This window comes from Rhipicephalus microplus, chromosome 6 (assembly GCF_043290135.1).
Source record: "Rhipicephalus microplus isolate Deutch F79 chromosome 6, USDA_Rmic, whole genome shotgun sequence".
In the NCBI taxonomy this organism is placed as follows: Eukaryota; Metazoa; Arthropoda; class Arachnida; order Ixodida; family Ixodidae; genus Rhipicephalus; species Rhipicephalus microplus.
This window is the reverse complement of record NC_134705.1, coordinates 118567947-118589643: the sequence shown is the minus strand read 5'-3', so window position 1 is coordinate 118589643 and position 21697 is coordinate 118567947. Positions and strand designations below refer to the sequence as shown.

The window sequence follows — 21697 nt, the reverse complement described above, 5'->3', positions numbered from 1 at the left end:
ACTCTTCCACTGGTGCTGTTGTGTTCGCGCATGGTCCAAGTGCTTGTGCGCCCTCTTTGTTTTCCCTGGCACTCACTTTGTCATTCTCTGCGTCAACGCGTGTTCTAATTATGGGTTTTTTTTTCTTCTTCTTTTTATTTAGAAGCATCGAGTCGATGCTTTTTAAAAGGGGGGACTAATGCCGCATGAATTCGCGTGGTTTTCGTGTGGAAGAGGACGAAGAGGTTGGGATTGAGCCGCTTTTTAATGCCGCATGAATTCGCGTGGTTTTCGTGTGGAAGAGGACGAAGAGGTTGGGTTGGAGCAGTTTTTCTTTTTGTCCTAGCTTGACGAGCAGTTCTGCGGAAGGTTTCCTTGAGTGAGACAAGATTGGTGACAATATAACCAACCACTATACATAGCTTTCATAGATTACGAGGAGGAGTTTGGGTCAGTAGAAATATCAGCTGTCATGCAGACACTGCGGAATCAGGGCGTCGATGAAGTATATATAAACATCCTGGAAGAAATCTACAGGGGATCAACTGCTACCATTGTGCTTCATAAAGAAAGCAACAGAATACCAATCAAGAAGGGTGTAAGGCAGGGGGACACAATCTCCCCAATGCTATTTACCGTGTGCTTACAGGAGGTTTTCAGAAGCCCAGAATGGGAACAGTTAAGCATAAGATGTAATGGAGAGTACCTTAGTAACCTGCACTTCGCCGATAAGATTGCATTGCTGAGTAACTCAGGGGACGAATTGCAACTCATGATTAAGGAGATAGACAAGGAGAGCAGAAAGGTGGGTCCTAACATGAATCTGCAGAAGACGAAAGTATTGTACAAAAACCTCGGAAAAGGGCAGCGCTTCGAGATAGGTAATAGTGCACTTCAAGTTGTAAAAGACTATGTCTACTTAGGGCCGGTACTAACCGCGGAGACGAACCACGAGATTGAAGTAACTAGAATAATAAGAATGGGGTGGAGCATATTTGGCAAGCACTCTCAAATTATGACAGGTAGATTGCCACTATCCCTCAAGAGGAAGGTTTATAACAGCTGTATCTTGCCGGTGCTTAGCTACGGAGCAGAAACCTGGAGAATTACAAAGAGGGTTCAACTTATATTGAGGACAACGCAGCGAGAAATGGAAAGAAAAATGGTAGGTGTAACCTTAAGAGACAAGAAGAGAGCAGAGTGAAATAGGGAACAAACGGGGGTTAAGGATATCATAGCTGAAATCAAGAAGAAGAAATGAACATGGGCCGGGCATGTAGCGCGTAGACAGGATAACCGCTGGTCATTAAGCGTAACTAACTGGATTCCCAGAGAAGGGAAGCGGGATAGGGGGAGACAGAATGTTAGGTGCGCAGATGAGATTAAGAAGTTTGCTCGTATAAATTGGCAGCAGCAAGCACAGGACCGGGTTAACTGGCGGAACATGGGAGAGACCTTTGTCCTGCAGTGGACGTAGCCAGGCTGCTGCTGCTAATGATGATGAACTTCTGCCCGAACTTCTGAGAAAAAATGAAGGGCGAGGGTGAAAGTGGCTAAACAGTCCCCTTGCGGCGCACACGCACGCGCACGCGCGCGCATGCATACACATACACATACACACATACACACACACGCGAAACATGACTGACGCAGTCGCCAACCAGTCTATCCCAGCCCATCCAGCACCATCGGCTGTCCCGTCTACCAGCCCCGGCGCTACTCGCCAACGAGACACACCAATCTTCAGCGGCAGTGGTGAGCAAGACGTCGAAGACTGGCTCTCCTTGTACGAACGCGTAAGCGCCAGCAAGAAGTGGGACTACGACTCTACGGCTGCACAGCAAGCGTTCCACACCCACAGCACAAATACGTTCTTTGGTACTAGAGTATATTGAAGAAAAGTACGCCGATCATTTGAAAGTTTTCACCGATGAATCAGTCGACAAAGTGTGTGGAGCAAGCGCTACAGCGTTTGTGATCCCGTCTCTAAAGGCCTCCTGGGCAGCGCGACTGGAGTGCGTCGTTTCATCGACAGCATGTGAAAGCGTGGCAATACAGGCAGCCCTGAAAAAACCGAAGCTTTGTAGGCAGCGACAAGTCGTGCTGTTTTCGGACAGTAAGCCCGCTTTGCAGCGGTTAAAACATAGATTGGTTTTGTATCGATGCACTCAAAGATCACTGCGAATCCTTAAAGACCTGCGTGACGTTGGTATAAGCATTGAGTTTCAATGGATTCCGTCACATGTGGGTATAGCGGGTAATGAAGCGGCTGACAGACTTGCCCGGAGTGCTCTGTAGCTTACACCAACGAAGGAGGCTCCCAAAGACAATCAGTGTGTCTTACGAGAGGCTGTGAATAAGCATTTTCGCAAGTTATGGCTGACGCCTCACCAGCCATGTGTGACACAAGGGCTATCAAGGGAAGAGGCCTGCTTGCTTCATCGCATCCGAACGGGATCAGCGCGTACACCCGCATGGCTCCACAAGATCAGACTCTCCGCGATTCCCTGGTGCTCGAAGTGCAAGGAAAACGGTGATATAGAACACTATTTGCTTCAATGTCGTGAGCTTAAGAAGGAACGGCAAGGTTTATTTGAGGAACTGCAACAGTTAGGCTCGCCATGTGAAAGCGCGACGGATTTTGTGTTTCCGTGTGGTTCCTCAATCTTCAGAAAACAGGTGTCATGACTTCTCTTGAAATTTTTGATTGCTAGGGACCTCGCATGCGACTGGTGATAAGTGACAATTATGTTTGAGGTATAGTGCAGTGAGATAGAGTACCGGAACAACACTGCAACTGGAATAGAACAAAGGCCGCCGTCTTATGCAGGATTATGTCGTGCTATGCACGATTTTTATTTTAAAAGCCTGCTCGTGCTTAGTTAAAAAACAAAGCACATTAGCTACAATTAGCAAAGAGAAAACCGGGTGGGGCAATTGCCTGCAAATTATGCAAGGCTAGATCCGCCGGATACCTACAACATCCTCAACCCTCAACCTAAACTATCCCCCCATCATTCCCGATAGATGCGTGAATATATATATGGTTTCTAACAAAGAAAAAAGCCTTGAATGTACACTTCTTTCCTTCATTCATAGCAACGGTCTTGTTCTGGCAGACTTGGTGCCTTCAGGCAGCATACGAGGAATATGCGTCCGTGGCCAGCTCGTAATCAAATACTGCGAGACGCTAAACAGGCAGAAAAAGTGTTCAACAATCGCCGTGAAGGTTGCAGGCGGTGCTGACTTAAACTCCCACGTTTGATGTATGCACATATTGTCGCGGTGTAACAATATGTCTATATGTTGTTGCAACGAAAACAAAGGATGACAAGAACTTGCCGCAGCTGAAGAGCGTGTTCGAGATCAGCTGTACAGCAAGACGCCTTTTTCGTCTTTCTCCAAAAAGTCCACTGTCCCAGTAGCCAGAGTCAGCAAAACATTCCCATCATCATTCGCTTTCACCTGTAGACACGTGTCACGTGCCTCTCCTTATAGGAGCACCGCACCGAGGCTAAATCAGATCAACAGCATTTTAGGGGCGAAGCTTCTTAGCCCGCTGGTCGTCGTTCCCTCCTCTGTATGTAGTATGCAGCCACCACTAGTTTATGACTCTCTCAATAAACAGCGTTATGTATACATGTACTTGGGAATAGTATACCTAATGGCGTTAGTGATTTTCACAACATATCCATGAAGTGAATGACTATTAGTAAGGCGAAGCATCCGTCCATCCATCCGTGTGTCCAACCGTCAATGCTTCCGTCCGTCCGCCTGTTCTCAGTCTTTCTGTCTCTGCATGCTTCTGTGCGTTATTCTTTCTGTACGTGTACGTCAATCCATCTGTGCTTCCACCGTGCGTTTGTGCTTACGTTTGTCCGTTGTCTGTCCATCCGTGGTTGCCGTTCATCTATGCGTTTGGTTCGTCCGTCCACCCAAATTGACAGCATATCCACAGAGTGAATGATGATGAGAGCGCGCGCACACACGCACATACACACACACACACACACGCACGCAAGCACACACACATACACACACACACATACACACATACACACATACACACATACACACACACACATATACACACACACATACACACACATGCACGCAAGCACACACACACACACATACATACACACACATACACATATACACACACATACACACACACACATACACACACATACACACACATACACACACATACACACACATACACACATACACACATACACACACACATACACACACACATACACACACACATACGCACACGTACACACACACAGACACATACACACACATACACACACATACACACACATACACACACATACACACACATACACACATACACACACATACACACATACACACACATACACACACACGCGCGCGCGCGCGAGCGCGCGATGGAAAGAAGTGTATACTTCAGGGCTTGCTTTTCCGTGTTTTGACACAATAATAATGAAATTTAACAGACAATAATGCCTAGGAAGATATAGGGGAGGTTAATAGACCGAATAATAAGGTAAATGTGAAGAAAGAAAAGTGGATGTAAACATAACTGATGAAAACATCAAATGGAGTAGCGTGGCGAGCGAAATCGGAGACCTCCGCAGTGGGAGCACAAATTAGTCAGTCTACCTTCTGAAGGCGACGTGGCTAAATTTGACAGCGGGTGCTGCGCGTGCTCGTTTTTTTCTATCTTCCAGACTGTTAGAATGAGTGCTGGTTGATTATTCCTAAAATTTTGCTAAGTGATGCTTCTGAAAGCATGTGTACTTTTATAACTTTCATATTAAAAAGATACCCTTCCGTGTCGGCCAATGGCGACTTCAAAGAGGTCATCCTGATACCGCACAAGTGTAGTGATCCCTGTAGAAGTTTTCAGGACGGTAGCTCATCTCGGTTTCAAAATATTTATATAACAGAACTTTTTGTGAGCACGTTCGAACAAATACTATTCCAACGTGTGCTTTGTGCAGCCACAACCACGCCGCAACCTCTTCTGTGCTCGGTCTCCGAGACGGCCACGCTGGTTTCCCTGTACCCGGACGACAACCTGTGCGACATCGTCATGTACACGCACGTTCGCGCGAGCAAGAACCAAATTGTGGCGGTTGACGATATGGACAGCTACACGACGTTCACCATTGTGTGTGGAGTAAAATACTCGAAGACCACCTGTGGAATTTCATTCGACGCCCGGTGAGCGCACTTTGCCTACAGGCAGGAATACACAAGATTAGTGTGGCATGGTCGGATTTTAAAACGAAAGAGCCCGTGTCCACCACGACTCCGCTGACAAATTTCCGTTACGCATATGACGTTGTAAAATGTATACTAACAGATCGCCAAGAAAAAAGATCTAGAAGGAAAGATTCTGTCACCCGGAGTCGGACCGGCAAACTCTCGATACACAGCGCGTGGCTTTAACCATTATGCCATTAAGCGTGCGTTATCGGAAAGCTAACGGCAAGCCATTCATATATACCACACACCGTTAGCGTTGCTCAAAACTTTGAAACCTTAGCGCGTTTTTCTTATCAGTAGCGAGATGGCACGATGGGTTCGCGATGGGTAAATAGCTTTGGGCGTTGCGATCGTTCTAAATGTTGTCGCCTCCAGGGAGTGCCACCTCCTCGGGACGTGGTCTTTCCTGCCATGTCCTCCAAGATGGCGGGAGCGCGGCGCGCGCCTGCAATCTCGGACGCCATGCTCCTGCATACGCGTTCATCAGACTCGCAATTCGGGAGAAGATAAAGGTCACATCGTTGGCTGCCCCAGCCCAGTTTATGTAGGAAGAGCACTGATGCACACGACGAGTTAAGCATTTTGACAATAGTTCGCGCTTGTACTGTGTATACTTTTGCACTTGTTTCGTGTGTCTTTCTGTTTGAAGAGCGCACTTAAAAGGGGCCCTGAAGCACTTTTCTGAGTAACCATAGAATTAAATCAGTGGAAAAGCGTATTGCCTCACAAATTCAACGCCGCAAAATATTTTAAGAATCTGTCCAGTACGAGCGGAGTGACAAAGATATGTCAAACGCTGCAATCGCATTATCTTTTCTCTTGTTCCGATGAAAGCGCTGGAGCCTAAGCAGGAAGGGATGGGAGAAGCAAAAAAAAAAAAAACGTCACGCGTGCCTCGTGACCTTGAGAAGCTCTTTGTTTTTTTTTTCTCCGAATACGCGGCTTTTTTCAGTGTGATCGTGGGCGCAACTTGGACAAGTGACGGCCTCTCACAGCAATCTGTGTAACAAACGAGCGCGCCATGTTCAAATCAGCCAATGGCTGATAGATGGGCAATCTACGTGTGATTTTTGAGCGTCATCCGTAATTTGTCGAGGGAAGATAAAGCAATGTTTAGCCGACTTTGATATTTTATTGTGAATTCCAGGCCATGTGCTGTGCTATAACATCTGGCTTGCGTGTACTTGGGAGCCTATACTACTGATCTGCAGCGTTTTTGGCCAGGCTCAAAAAGTGTTGCGGGGCCCCTTAAGTTGCCGAGCTGTGACAATAGTTAGTCCGCACTCGTCCTGTGTACGCTCATTTCCTGCGTGCTTTCTGCTTGACATGTGCGCTGAAAGCTGTGAGCTGCTTGGTGTTCATCACGTGACTTTGCAATTTGTTGCTGTTGCTAAAACAACTCACAAAAGCACTCAACTATATCTGTGAATACACGTTTCACTTTCGTGTTATACCGATTCTTAGATAGGAGAATCGATGTAATATTCTTAATCTCCATTTGTTCCTTGACCTGCTCTGCATTATTGCTGTATCTCAAGATTGACTTATCATTTTCCATTCGATTGCTCACCCCATTTTCCGGAATTTTATTTGAACCCCATTTGTAAGCCTCCACGTTTATGCTCCGTAGGTAAGTTCTGATAATATGCCGCTGTTATATATACCTACCTCTTGAGAGATGTTTGACAAACCATAACTAGGGCCTAATAAGCTAATAATTAGGAACACTATTCTGCTTAAATTAAGTCATTATTAACTCTAATTATCTAAGTGAAGTGAAGTTGAGCTGTTGCAGTCTTCGTTTTTAAGCGCACCAAGCAGACTTAATAGGCGACAAACTTAAAAAGCTGAAAGAAGCAAGGTGATTACAAGCTGTTGTATTGCTCATATGGCTTGTAGAAGTAGTGCAAGCTGAACACGTTACTTTACATGCAGAGAAGATGCTGCTAAGTGTGCGCTGCATAAAACGCTTTACAATCATACCGGCACCATGACAGTCGCAAGTTGAATTCCGGGGCCATTTCAGTATCTAGAGTTTCTACCTCAGTTCACTCATCAACCACTTCTACGTGCGGAGCATCTCTTGCTCGGGTTGTCGTATGTCGTACCGCGGGGTCGGCGTCCACACTCTCTCTACGCATGCGCAACTTGTTTCCTCTCACCTCGCAACGCCGATGCGGGGAGCGTCTGCTTACGTACGCTCGCTCCACATCTCCTCTAGGCATTCCTCTCAGCGGCGTTTACACCATCACTTCGCATGCGCGTCCACTTCCCCTCTTTCACCTCGAAGCTCCGACGCAGGCAGCGTCTGCTAGCGAGTTTCTTGAGTGAAAAAACCGACTGCTTACGCTGTACAACCCTTCACTAGCCACTTCATATATACAGGCACTGGATCCCGAGCTCCAACCACCATGATGCAAGTGCTCCTGTTGACAACCTCTCCGTGTAGTTGTCAGCTATGTTTAATAGAAGTGAAATTAGCTTCACGGAAGTGATGCGTGTGCACCTCTGCTCCCCTTTAAAGTGGAAATTTCCATGCTGCAGGTAGAATAAAGAAGCTCTCCGAAAGAGGACAAACACCCTGGAACACGCTTGTGGGAGGCACGAACGTCACGCTGACGTGGCTGCGCTGTTGAAGTGTTGACTGAGTGACGGCGCTGACGTGCTCGCACGCGGTGTTTCTTACATAAACTATGAAAATGCCCACATGCGTTTTCGACGCCACGCTCGTTCTTGCATAGCCGTTTCTATCAACGCCGTTATCGTGCATTCCACATGGTCTTCGTGTTATGACCACCATAGTGCGAGAAGGAAGCGAAGTCGTGTGCGCGACAAGCCCGGAATCTTGCATAGCACTTCTGCTTGCGTTTTTTGCGTTTTCATGGCAACGTTGGCCTTGGCTGCCAAGTGCGACCAAGGTTGCTCGCCCAACAACGGAGGTGGCGTACGCTGCTCGTTCTGCTTCCATGCGAATCTGCAGCTTTGCGGGAAAGTTAGTGTAAGCGATTCATGACGGAGCGAGTTGCTCTGAGAAAACAGAGCGCGCAAACGCCCCCCCCCCCCCCCCCTCCAATCGACCTGTGAAAGTATAGACCCTTTTCAAAAAAGGGCACCCCAAGTGCCGCGGACGCGAGCTACAGTCTGCCGCCACTGAGAGGATACCGCGGCAGACGACGCAGGCTGTGTGTCCCAGCGACACTGATGCGCGTTTCTTGCAGCACAAACAGACACCTCTTACGTTCCTGCAGGATGCGGACCACGTTGGTAGGGCACGCCGATAAGAGAGTCTTGCAGGCCGGATCCATGCATTGCCAGTCACAACAAGCCAAACTGGGCGTCCAACCCGTTGAAGGGTACAAAATATTGCTCATTGTGCAGCGGAAGCTGCTCAGAAAGCTTACCGGAGAGTGCTAAGAGCTCGTTCAAGCTAGAAAGCGGTGCGATTGCAGCGGATAATACGGAGAACTAGCCGCCAACACAAATATCACAACACTCACGCATTTGATGGCTCGCTTTCCATGCCCTCATGAAGGCGCTAGCTATCCCACGCTCCTTTGCGACGCGAAACTGACGAAAAGCTCACCGTCAGGTGACGTATTTATGAAAAGGGTCTATTAAAGCAGCTTGTATTGGTCGAGCCAGCGCCTCTACTATTTTTTCAATGCCAGCCAGATGCACCCAATCCAGCCTTTCACCACCCTCTCCTCTAACCTTTTCCTGCTCTCGCATATCGCTTAGCCTCCACGTTTCCCTTGCGGATGGGACCACCCAACGTTGGCGCCTCGCGACAGAAATCATATGAACTAATTTGTTGTTAAAGCTTCACACAGATTCGTTGGGGAGGGAGCGGGGGGGGGGGGGGTCTGCATTCTTTGTGTTCACAATGTAGGTGGTCACGTTGGCTCTGAAGGAGATACGATGATCTGAGGTAGCGTGTCGCCGTTCGTGGCGTTATGCGGGCAACCATTGGGGAAGCTTCACTGACGCTGCTGCAGGCGCCGACTGTAAGAGCACTGTGAGGTGGTGGCAGGGTTGCTTCGAACCACGAGGAAGAAGCACGAAGGAAGAAGTCTGACAGACGTGTGATATTCGAGAGGAAAACACGTTTATCGCAGCTCCATGGGAAAGCACTCAGACGCACGTGTGACGCAGGCATCGCTACCCATCGAATCACAACCACTGTCTTAAACTAAGGCGGAATGACGGCTATACGTTTGAGGAGCACACTTTTATACTCGCTCTCTGAATTTCGTGCCCATTGGTTGTGCCCTCGCGATCTCCGACGACAGCGCAGCTCTGGCCGACTGGGCTCACCCTACGCCATCTCCTGACGCTGACAGGAGCTCTCGCCGAGTGGTGCCCCGTCCTCAGACTCCTGCGACCGTGTCCATCTTTCCTATCTTCTCCTTACTTCCCTCTGTCGCTGGCCTTGCGCCCCGCTCTCCCCTTCCTCTCTTTCTACCTCTATACCTTTTAATCCTATCCTTTTAATTCCTCCTCACCCCCACCCCTCATGAGCTACTGTTGAGGTGTCCTACCCCTGAGAGACAGTTACGGGGTTCACATTTCTTTTTATTTAAAATCCCCCCCTTCCGCGACACGTTTGCACTAGCACTGCAGCAAATGAAAGAAGCGATGCTAGAGCTTGGACGATGACAACCCTGAACTGGGGAAACGTATGGCAGTGGGTACAAAAAAAAAACACGCAATTGCATATCGCACTTTTGCATGGTGATTCGCATTAGTTTTGCAAGGATTCCTCGTATCTCCTCGCAGCTTTGTCAAGGCCTCGCAATTCACGGGTGACATATCAGAGGAGCTCGCCCTTTTACGGCGGCAGAACTTCATGCATTTAGGCATCCTCAACATGTACGACTACGACAACAGAGTCCTGGAGGCGTCCCTCTACGTGGAGCCTGCTCTCGATGTAAGACGCATTTGAAAGCACTGACTTGCCGGCTGCCTCTCTACCTCGAAGTACTTAATAATAGTTATTAAGAGAAAGCAAATAAAAGGATCAATTACAGACGCTGAATTAAAAAGCACAGCTTAAATGTTTTATGGTATTTTGAAATAAAAAACCTAGAAATGGATCAATTGTTTTCAGTACAAACAGAACAATATTGGCACAATTTGATAATTGTTGATTCCTTTTCATGTTAACGCTAGTCATTGCATCGCTCGAGATTTATTGCTAAACTGTTTGTTATCGACAGATCAACCCTTCCCGTTCGACGGTGGCAGAGGCTACGCCCAATGAGGAATCAGGAAATATATGGCATGATGTGTTACAGAGTATGCTGTTATAAAGACCCGATGCCACTCCGACTTTAAAGAAAAGAGAGTGTCTTTTTTCTCGCTTTTACACTGGCACTAACGTTTTCTCGCTATATATTTCTACATGAAACATGCGCATAATGCCAGCACTATGTGTTGAGGCTATCAGGATACCGAGTGTTTTGGCAATACCCTGTTATCTTTGTTTTCACAGTAAAAAAAAAATGCCCGGAACGAGTTGAAACAAGCTGATCACGAGTGTAGCCATGCGAGAAAAGGCAGTACGGCTGCACAGTAATTAACAAGTTTATACTCTCGTATACTAACCTGTTGATAATACTAATATTAAAAATAAAGTTTTACGTCCCAAAGCCAATGATGTGATGATGAGAGACGCCGTAGTGGAGAGCTTCGGAATTTCGACCATCTCGTGATCTGTAATGTGCACTTACTATGCACAGTACTTGGGCCTCTTCTACCTTTTCGCCTCCATCTAAATGAGACCACCGTGGCCGAGATCGAATCCGTGACCTCCGGCTTAACAGCCAATCAGCCTAATCGCTTATCCAACATGGCGAATGTATAGGCAGCAATGGAGAACTTATTATGCCGTCACGCAAACAGACTGCTGGCTTCGTGAATCACGTCTAAAGAAAGGGAAAGCCGAAGAGAATGGCACACCCATTCTTCGTATTTTAGTATGCTTAGGTTTGCTTCAAGAGTTTAGGAAATGCGAAAATTAGCTTAAACGAGCATGATTTTTAAAGACACACTAAAGAGAAAGGAGATAATTTGCGTGTTTGGAAATCATAATTCCACATTCCTGAAAATGTTACTCTTACCGCGAGACGACACTTCGTTAGTGAGCAAGCCCACGAAAAGAAAATGCGGGTGAAGACACCACCTTGAGATTCCAGCACTAAACAACTTGACGTATAGGATATTTTCATGGCGTCTGCGAGATCATACGTAGTTCATAATAAGTAATATTGAAGTACGTTGTCATTTGTGGGCGCCATGGACTGAGCATACGATGTTTCTTAAAACTTTATCTCGCCAGTGTGACGCAAATACGATACATTTTATTATCAGTGACGTCACGTGCGGAGATATGGGCGCAAAATTTAGGTATGAAACTTCAACATTGATTTTATACTTTATTAATGAACCTATGATGGTGAAAATTAGACAGTAGAGTGCTGAGAGTGCGCTTCATCATTCTATAATAATTCATCGTTTCACTTTAGTGTCTTCTTGAGCATAGAGTTTCCTATATATACACTAGCGTGAACTCTTGCGCTAGTGTGTAAGGTAGTTGCAACGCACGGCGTTCGGCGAGCATGGGAATGATGGGTAGCACAAGGACTTCTCCAGTCTTCGTAATTGTGGCTCCGTGTGTGTTTGTGAGGCGTGGAGCTGCTTTTTCACGAAACAAAAATAAGCAACTGTTCAGTGGTTGCGCTTCACCACCTTATACTTTTAGGCTTACCATTTCAAATGAACTAACGAATTTGAAAAGAGTTCGTTCTTTCTTTCGAAACAAAACGTAAACACAGAAAGTAACGAAGCCACAAGAGCAATTCGCCCCCCCTTCCCCGCAAGTACGAACAATAGGTAAACTTGTGTATTACCAATAATTCTCATAGTAGCTGATCGGTAGCAGCGCCAGAGTCCCCTCTTGTTAATTTTAGGAAACTGTATGCCTTTGAGCTTGTTGGCTCGAAAAAGGCCCCGATATCAAGGGTGTTTTAGATTTAAACACTCGATAACATCCCCTTTCGAACAGTTCACGTTTGCAGGTGTCGTCTGTATCAGTCACAGTTCCACAAAAAGCCACTTGCGACGGTTCGAGCCGACGTAAGTGATGCAGGAATTACGAGAGGTAATGCGGTGGTGATGTGCCTCACTGTGGTGGACTACGAGGCTCCATGAACTGTTGCACGGGAAAGGTTCTGGTGCATAAACGGAGTACTGTACCGCGAAAACACCCCGTATAAACATTATTCCACCTCAGATCTGCGCTTTCATTTGTAACGCCTTGTCGATTAAATTTTAATATCACAGGTTGTATGTCCCAAACCATGATGTGACTAGGAGACGTCATAATGGAGGGCTCCGGAAATGTTTGTCCATTTGGCGTTATTTAACGTACATGGACATTGCACATTATACCATTTCGTCCCCACCAAAATGCGATCATCACTGCCGGGAGCAAGACCACGACTTCCAGGTCAGCAGCGAAGCACCATAGCCACTATTCCACTGAAGCGGATGTCAAGTAAATTTCGAGTTTGCAAAGGAAAAGTTTACCCGTCCTGCCTTGCGTGCTAAACAATCAAGCGGTGAGCAGCTCGACAATTTCACGAAAACTATACTAATAAAGATATCACAATGTTAACTAGAGAGATTGATGTCATTGCCGCAACACATACCTTAGTTTTCACTAAAACGTTCAAGATCGCGAATGCAAATAAAGGTTTAGTTTTTCAGTATCTATGGTTGTGCGTTATTGTAAGGATTGAGACGGAAGAAACTCATCCTTTGAACAACAAAAGAAAATCGAAGACGAGAAGGGGACTCAGCCGTGTTCACATCTTGAGGTCGTCTGGGTTTTTCGAGTGTTAGCCACGACGAATATGCGCACATTGACCCATTGTTCGGTCTCACTTACGAATAACAGTTTTCTTTGTATTCATTTTTATTTAACAGAGACTAACGAGGCTGAAGGCACCGACGTCACGAGTTATTTATGGAATCGGCTTCTTCTTCTACAACAAAAAGATCTCCTGGAACAGGCTGCAGGTTCTGATCCTCGCGTCGAATGCGTAAGTTTTAGCAATGCTTGAATTTGGGCTAGTTGGTGTACGGAATTGTAATGTTGTTGCGCTGAGCGGAAAGTTACGAAGATGTAACGAAACAGGAGGACATGACAGGTGGCACATGCGCAAACTTTCAACTGTTCTAAGTTGAAATTCTCAAGGTTCAATTCAACTGTTGAAACTTCACACTCAGTTGAAAGATTGCGCACCCTCTCTCCCGTCCTAATGTTTCGCACTTCTTTGTACCTTTCACTCATCGCAACTACATTAATCTACGTAAGTTCTACTTCACGGACACCATTAACTGATCAATTCAAATATCCAATGCCTCAAGAGTGGTGTTGATGCTTCCCTGCTCAGTTCTATTAAGGCACCATCGCAGAGAAAGTCGCAGCACAGATGAACCAACAGGCGAATGAACAACTGCATAAATGGTTGAATAGGAGAACTGAATTTCGCAGAAGTCTCTCTTCATAGTTGTAACAAAATGAAAAAAAAAACGAAATAGCATGTCCGAACTATGAGATCAAGATGACATGCCACTGCGATCACACCTCCAAAATGCAGATGTGTTCGTAGCGAAATGATAACATCGGGGTGAGGCACTGAACATGATGGCATGTGAAATATTTAGCAACAATCGTCATCGACAAATTAAATATAAGCATACTTATAAATAATTTCGTGTGACTGTAACACTGCGGAGTAACTTGACGAGCCACGCAGACTTTACCGTCTTAGAACTATATGTTTTGTTCGTCCTGCTATCTCAATTTCTTTGGATTTATTGAGCTGGAGAGCAGCTTTATAGACTCCTCGATAAATAATTTTACTTATTCATACAGTATTCCGCATTGCTCTATGATGCTCATGCACTGAATCCTCGAACATGAAGAGTTTCCGAAATGCAAAAAAGTAGCGCTATGGGTCCTTCAATAATAATGATATTTTCGTCAGAACGCACCCGTCGAACGAGTCTTTTCGTAGCTGTCTTTTCTTTACAGATACATCAGTCACGTAATTTATTTTTATTCAGCTGCACTTAAGTAGCTGTCTCATCGAGACCATACCTCGCATTATTGTGTCTGGTATACGCATTGCCTTGGTAAGTAATTTTTCTACCCACTGGCTTAAATTTCTTCGCTCGTCCTTATATACCACGGCCCTCCGCAAGAGAATTGAGCAGGGGGCTAACTAACCTCCATAACTCATAGCTCAGGCCCCTTGTAGAACAAGTTCTTGTTAGAGCAAATTGTGAAGCCATCTTTTTGGTCTATTGTGTGATCCTCATATGCATTCAGGAAGGACATCATCGTTGTCATCACCTGCGTGCTGAGCGTGCCCAGCGCCAGTGCGTGCATCGCTCTGCCACCGACGACATTCAGGAGCATCAGCGACTACCCGCCTAGATTCGTGAGTGTGGGCTGTCACATAATGGACCCTTTCACGCTAAAGAGAAATAAGTTTTGGACAAAACTTTGACATAGTCACATATTACCGGGGCCAATTGGCGTACGTCTTCATTGCAGCAGAGCTTGAACTCGGGAAAGCTGGTGCAACATTAGAATGAAGTGGCCCTGAAAGAAACGCAGGAAGGTCTACTGACAAAGAGAGCAGGAAACTATGTGGACAAACTAACTGCTTATTTTCGTGAAAGTACGTCTAACGTAAATTTACTTCGGTTTTACTAGAATTTCATGAGCACATTGTTCGTCTATTTCATTTCTCCTTGGCGCATTGTGCCTTTTGCTCGGCGTAACGGCATCAAAATATTCACCAGCAGCTTTGGCTGCTCTTTCGAAGAACTAAGGGCAGCCATGTTAAATAAAAATATCTCTACGGGCCATCATCGATAACAGTAACTAAGGTGTAACTGGCTGTAATTTATGGAAGAATCTTTTACAGAGAAAAATACTTTAGGCTGCTACAGACATGCGCGTTCATCTTATCTTCATTCTTTTTAGTGAAACGCCCACCTGGCGTGCGTAAGAGAATATACCTGTAGCTGCGCATACAAAGGTTAGCCAGCTGTGACAGCTAAGCAATATTGACTGTTGTGATACATAACACATTAGACGAAGCATTCCTCCTGTTCATGCACTGTATTTGGAGCGCGCATATACGACTCACAGGGTCTCTTTTGCATTGTGCTTAGACGACTCGTTGCGAAAGCTATCTACTTCTTCTCCTCACTCGATGTACTGTTCCCACCTCGCCCCTCTCCGAAAGCCTACTGGCCGTAAGGCGGTTTCGAACTGCTTCCACGTTAAACGTAACTTAGGAATTTCTCGAAACATTCACACATTCTCACTCGCTTACACACACACCATACACAGCGATTAAGTTCTGTATGCTGCGTGTTATTATTCACTAAAAGCGAGTGTAAATGTGTGAGAGTTTTGAGGGATTCCTGTATATCGCTAAATCTACTTACAATATGAAGAGTTATCAACCAGCCCAACCGCAAGATTTAACTCTGCCTTTCTGCATCCCCCTTGTTTTTTCGTTTCTTTTTTTTGTACTGCTTCCACAATGAGCTCACTACTAGCCAAGTGACAATGACGTGCAATGTTGTCACCATGTGATGTCATCGCGATGCCACGATCACAAGCTTCGGCTATCTTTGGCGCCCTGATGACGTCACGATGACGCCACGTGTTAATGGCATCACGTAATGGTATTTCACATCACTCGTGTCGACGGCGACGCCACCAGACGCCAACGCCGATAGTCAGTTTTCGTGTCTGATGAGCATCTAAGGCTTTCGCATTAATATGCACCTCAAGTATGGCACTTACAAGGCAAGTCCTCAGGGTGGGACAATAGCTCCATTTAGGTTACAGACACAAATACTGAGCGCGAGTCAGCCTGTCCTGAAGCACGTGTTTATACACCGGGCACAGTACCGCAAGTGTACACAGGTGCTTAGAGTGCCAGTTGTTGGGGCTAATGAGGCGTAGGTAACAAGATCACTTTATTCATCGCTTAAGAATTAGCCGCTAGCCAGAAAACTCTCCTTAAAAAGGCAACGCTGAGAGTATAGCAGTGTTCGTGTCTAACGAACATACTAAATGCTGAAAAGAATGTGAGACCTAATGAGAGTGGGTACTTTCCAGTTCTTCGATTTCTAGGTGAACAACTAAAATAGAATGCAATTAATTGGCCTTAGTAGCAATTATATTTCATATTATGTCTTAAATGTTCGTAAAATTTGGTGGCTGTTTAGTCGACTTTCGAGAGTTATTGATATAATGCTCTCGAGAATCGTGGAATACGATGATAAAATATTTGCTGATGTTTTTTAAGGCGACTTTTGAGCACCCAAGGGCTTGATGGGATTAATTGAGTAATGTTCTTGGTTTTCCGGGTGCAACACAATGCCATTAATTAACAAGAAATTAAATTCGTAGTGGGCGCTGCTCACTCTTGGGAATTTATTCAGTTCATTGCAAAAACAAAAAAAGATTACACTAGAATGCATTCTAGCTCAGTGTCATTTCTTTTACGGCTACGTTTACAAGGTGCCAGATGTGTTGAATTGTACTTCTAGAGGTGTTCTAGTCACCAGGCATTCTACAACGCCTGTCGTTTCTGAACCCCATAAACGCAATGTTAGTTGTGTGTTAGCCCTTCATAGAAGTGTGGCAGCTTGGGCTAGTTGGTATGACATGACGATAGTTATAGCGCGGGAACAAAACGACGACACAGAGACAAGAAGGACACGTGTCCTTCGTAACCTTCTCTTCTCTGTGTCGTCTTTCTGTTCTCGCGCTATAACAATCGTTAGCCTTTCAGCTGTGAAAATTTAGGGAACAAGATAGCTTAGACACAAAATCAATTACGTATGCTATCAATATCTTGGCGCCACCTATGGTCCGAATTAGTAACTTCACAAAGAGGTATGCCGTTAAATTGTTTTGAGAAATGCACATATTCAAGACCGTTTACTTAATGTGGAAGGCTCATCAAACACGCACAGAGTCATGCAAACTGCCATTCCTCTGTTAGTATTTAAAAATCGCAGTAATCCATATCAGCACTCAGTCACTCAGTCATAAAAGACTTTAAAATTTAATTCAGATGAGAAAGATTCCCAAGATTGATAATGAAAAATACCTATTTTTATTTTGCACACTTGAACAAGAAGACCTTGCTCTTTTTTGTTTCATAGAAACTGTGAAATACGATTCGGTTTGCTCATGCATGTATCAGTATTACGCCCGAATGAACCAGTGCAGCTTCAGAGGATCCAGGCTTACCTCTATGAGGGGCAAGCGTAATTATTCTGAACAAATTGAAGCTCACAGTTATCCATCATCATTGTAATAACTCCGTATTTTTGATCGCGCACTTGGTTCCTTGAAATTTCTAATTTGTGGCAGCAGGCAAACAACTCACCGAGTTCCCCACTGAGTAAAAAAAAAAGAACTCACGAAGCTGACTAGTTTCACAACACTCGCCGAATTTCTGTTAACGACAGCAATTGCCCGAAGTTTGTTCACGACGTTGTGGCGGAGTTCTCAATTTTCTCGCATTTTCATCTCCAATTGGTCCAGGACTACGTAGTGCAAATGGCTAACGACAGTTTCAAGCCCCCGAGCCAAGTTTTGGCCTTCGCCTTCCAGATGGGCACCCTCATCTACAACATGACTTATCCCCACCGGCGGCCCGCCGACGCAGTATACGAGAACTGTAGCGGCTTCATTATCGGCGACAGTTCACAGGTTAGCCGAGTTCTATGAACTGTGTTGTGTCAGAGGATATCAAAGGGGCACGTGGTGGACAGAATTATTCAGAACCCTCCACTACGGTGCTTCTACTAGCCTAAAGTTGCTTTGGGTCACTGGAACCCATAAACCAACACACTTGAAGAGTTTCAATATTTATTTCATGAAGACCTCCAGTATGCCATTCTCTCTCATTAAGAATAAAAAGTTTTAGGTTTAGTTGTGGGCAACCCTCAAGTTACCTTTATCCAAAAGATAGAGCGCTTTATCGAGCTATTCCGAGTGCTGTCACGAAAAAAAAAGAACCCCCGCCCCCCCCCCCCCCCCTGAAAACAACTGTTACAATATGACCTCTAACAAGCGTGAAATCTGACCACAACCTGTTGTACAAAAACGCATACGCTGATGAATACCAAAACAGGTTATAAAAACACTCTTTACGAGTTCTTTCAAATGTTTATTCACAATATCACTGCAGCTACTACTTCTACATCGCTTAAGTTAGCGATGTTCCTTTAAGATACTAGCCATCGTAAACCGTGCCCACACTCTCTCTAAATAGCGCGCCGAGCGAGTTCCTCAGCGATGGTTGCGGTCTCCTTTGAGAACGGCATGACGTTGTGTTAGGCATACCAGCGTGACGTCACATCATGGCCGCTTACGCTAACCGAAACGCAAGATTTGTCTAACGTAGCGACAGCAAATAATGACGTGCGTAAAAACCAGTGCAGTGCTTGCTAGACGTGGTGCTGTGTGGTCGGGTGAACGCTTGCCTAAATGCATAAAATGATTTTAAAATTTTGCAGTGTAATTTTCAATCACAACCCCACTTTAAGTGCTTCTAACTTCAAACTTGTCTCCCTAGCCGGCAGCTGTTTCGCGCTCTCATCTACTTGTGATTATGGGGGAGCCAGACATCTTTGTATTAGTAAGTGAATGTTTTTGTTATTTACAATTTCTTGCCCCTAGACCTGCGAAGCTGAGGAACAGATTCTGACAGCTGAAAAGGCCGCCGGTAGCGTCGCTAATGTTCAACGGAGGACGCTGTTCTACACCTATGACACCGTTGAAACGATGAGGGAAAAGGTATATATTTTCACTCATATTTTTATGCGATAAAAACTAGAAGCAGACAAAAATGTAGATGCATCACAGTTCCCACTGCCAAATTACTTTATGACAGAATTTTATTCGTGTAATAAATAATTCCTACACATCCTCATATCTGTACTTTGTAGGTGAAAAGGTATGTGGATACATGATGAGTTAGTAGAAGTGCATTAAAGACAACTTAGAAATATATGAAAACGTACTTGAAATTAACGCTGGAATATATTAGTCTCATCGAAAAAGATACAACTGTGTCCGTATACCCATGGCACACTTTCTTTCTTTTGGGACTAACAAACGCTAACCACTACAATTTTTGTGGTGGCACGCAAAGCACATAATAGAAAAAAAAATAGTAACCGATATGCTTACCAGTGCGTGAGACTGTCGACGTTCTCATGTTCGATGAGAAAATTCATCCGAGCGGGCTGTAACTGTTTGACATTATCGGCGCTTCGAATCTTGTTGGGAATGATGGGGGTTATTCGGCGCAATTGGCTTCAGGATATTTTGATAGGATGCTTCTGGTGTTCGGTAAAGGGTGTACCTTAAGACGTCCAGAAATAGAGAAAGAACCACATTAAAAAGAATATTCAAAGATTAAAAAGAATACAGCTAAATTTGAGTTTAAAGCTTGTACTCAAGATTCGGCGCACTCGATATTACCGAGAAGCAGCGAAAATACAGATGTACCACTCATACCAGCCCTGCAAGCTGTGTAGTGGGACACCCTAGATCTTTGCAGTTTAAGATATGAATTAGCCAGTGATTTCTTTGATATGCAATATGTTAAAAAGGGTATATCTGTTTTGAATGAAGGAACGCACATAATATCCACGCTCATGCGAATATGAGCAAGCAAATTTGATGCATGTTATTAAAGGCGACCACTAAGAGCTCATACGAATGAAATGCATTAGATACTACGAGATTTCACTGATTTAGCCCAAAGGACATCTGAAGAAAAATCGCTTTCCACTTTCGTATCCATTACTTGTGTATTTCGTATATATGCGCTGAATGCTGACTAATTTAATATACACGTTTTCTGTTTCATTATTAATGCACGTTTCCTGGTTTTTCTTTTTTATTCTGGCAGCCATTATATATTCATACTCCGAGGAATATGTTTACGCTCGTATAACAATAACTGTGCATTTTAAAGCAGTTTGTGGGGCCATGCATCGCGTGCGTATTCAGTAGCAATAATATTTGTTGTAGTTTAATGTCCCTAAACGACGATATGATTATGAGAGACGCTGTAGTAGAGGGCTCCAGAAATTTCGACCACCTCGGGTTCTTTGACGTGCACATAATTTTAAGTACACGAGCCTGAATCCTTTTCGCCTCCCCGGAAACACGGCCACCACGATCGGTATTCGATTACGCGACCTGGGCTTCAACACCATAACCACTAGGCCACCATGGTGGGCGGCAAATTCAGCAGTTACAGCTTCCAGGATGACTGTCCCCGATTCTTTCCAGTACAATGTTGGAGCTATGGAGGGAAACACGCAGGTAGCGAATGAACCTAAATTGATGACGAAATTAATGGAATATTAGCTGAATATTTAGCGCTGCTGAAATGAGGCACTAAGTAGTTAGCTGCACAAAAGAAAATATAAGCTTGGTTCTATAAAGTGGAATGCTGGGCCAGTTGGTATAACATAATGTGTAAATATATGAGCGCACAAAGTAGAAGGAAAAGCACTTGACAGGAAATACGCTTGGTTTTCAGAAAGTTGGAATAATGAATACAATGAAATGCCCAACTTTGCATTAGGCCTATTTATGACTGCGACATGTCCAAGCATAAGTGATTTGAAAAAATATATGTCGAGATGACTTGTACCCTCGTTATGTTTTAGATACGAGCGTACGTGCACGACATTTATTGCCTGAAAGGCTGCTTCACGCAGTTTCTTTCTGGGTTTAGTTGCGGATTTTGTCTCCAAGAAAAATATTTATTCCTCGTAGTAATCGCATTTATATGGATAATTGTTGAAATTTGGGAAGTTGTTTGTGGTACGCCTGTTCATCTCAAGCTACCCGTGACACCTTCATTGCCAGGGGACCGCCAGCTCGAAAGATAAAGTTAAGTTGAGTTTTAGTTCTAACAAAACTTAAACTGCAATATTACTTTTCTTTCAGGCCAAGTTCGTCATGACTACAAACAGAAAGAGGGCCAACTTCACGTGGTTCCTGTTTAATGTGCACCTGACAGACAGCTCCAAGGAGTGTCGTCCCAATGGTCCTTTCGAGTGCCTCAGAGAATTTAGAAAGTTCCACTACGACATCAGCCGGCGTTGGCAGACAGTATGAAACTCTCAATCCATGGCCACTTTCATTCGAACACAGAGGCTGGGCGTCGGCTGTGCTATTACAAATATCACCGCAACGAACTTTGTTCTCCAACGTTAAGAATGTCCACCTGTGACTGCTATATTTTTTATACCGCCAAGGCGAAATATTCTACAAATATTTTGCACATTATTGCATTGCATTCACAATATGCTTGTATTA

At 44.9% G+C, this 21697-nt stretch overlaps 1 protein-coding gene across 1 annotated transcript in view; it reads left to right on the top strand.

Annotated features, from left to right (window-relative positions):
• The window catches only part of LOC142766005 (uncharacterized), a 77134-nt gene that overhangs the window by 9694 nt on the left and 45743 nt on the right, over positions 1-21697 (top strand). Inside the window, exons 2-9 of the mRNA XM_075867816.1 lie at positions 4795-4856; positions 4974-5196; positions 10018-10168; positions 13228-13343; positions 14639-14750; positions 17894-18061; positions 19034-19150; positions 21326-21479. Coding sequence (XP_075723931.1) covers positions 4795-4856; positions 4974-5196; positions 10018-10168; positions 13228-13343; positions 14639-14750; positions 17894-18061; positions 19034-19150; positions 21326-21479 — 1103 coding nt within the window. The remainder of the gene's footprint in view (positions 1-4794; positions 4857-4973; positions 5197-10017; positions 10169-13227; positions 13344-14638; positions 14751-17893; positions 18062-19033; positions 19151-21325; positions 21480-21697) is intronic.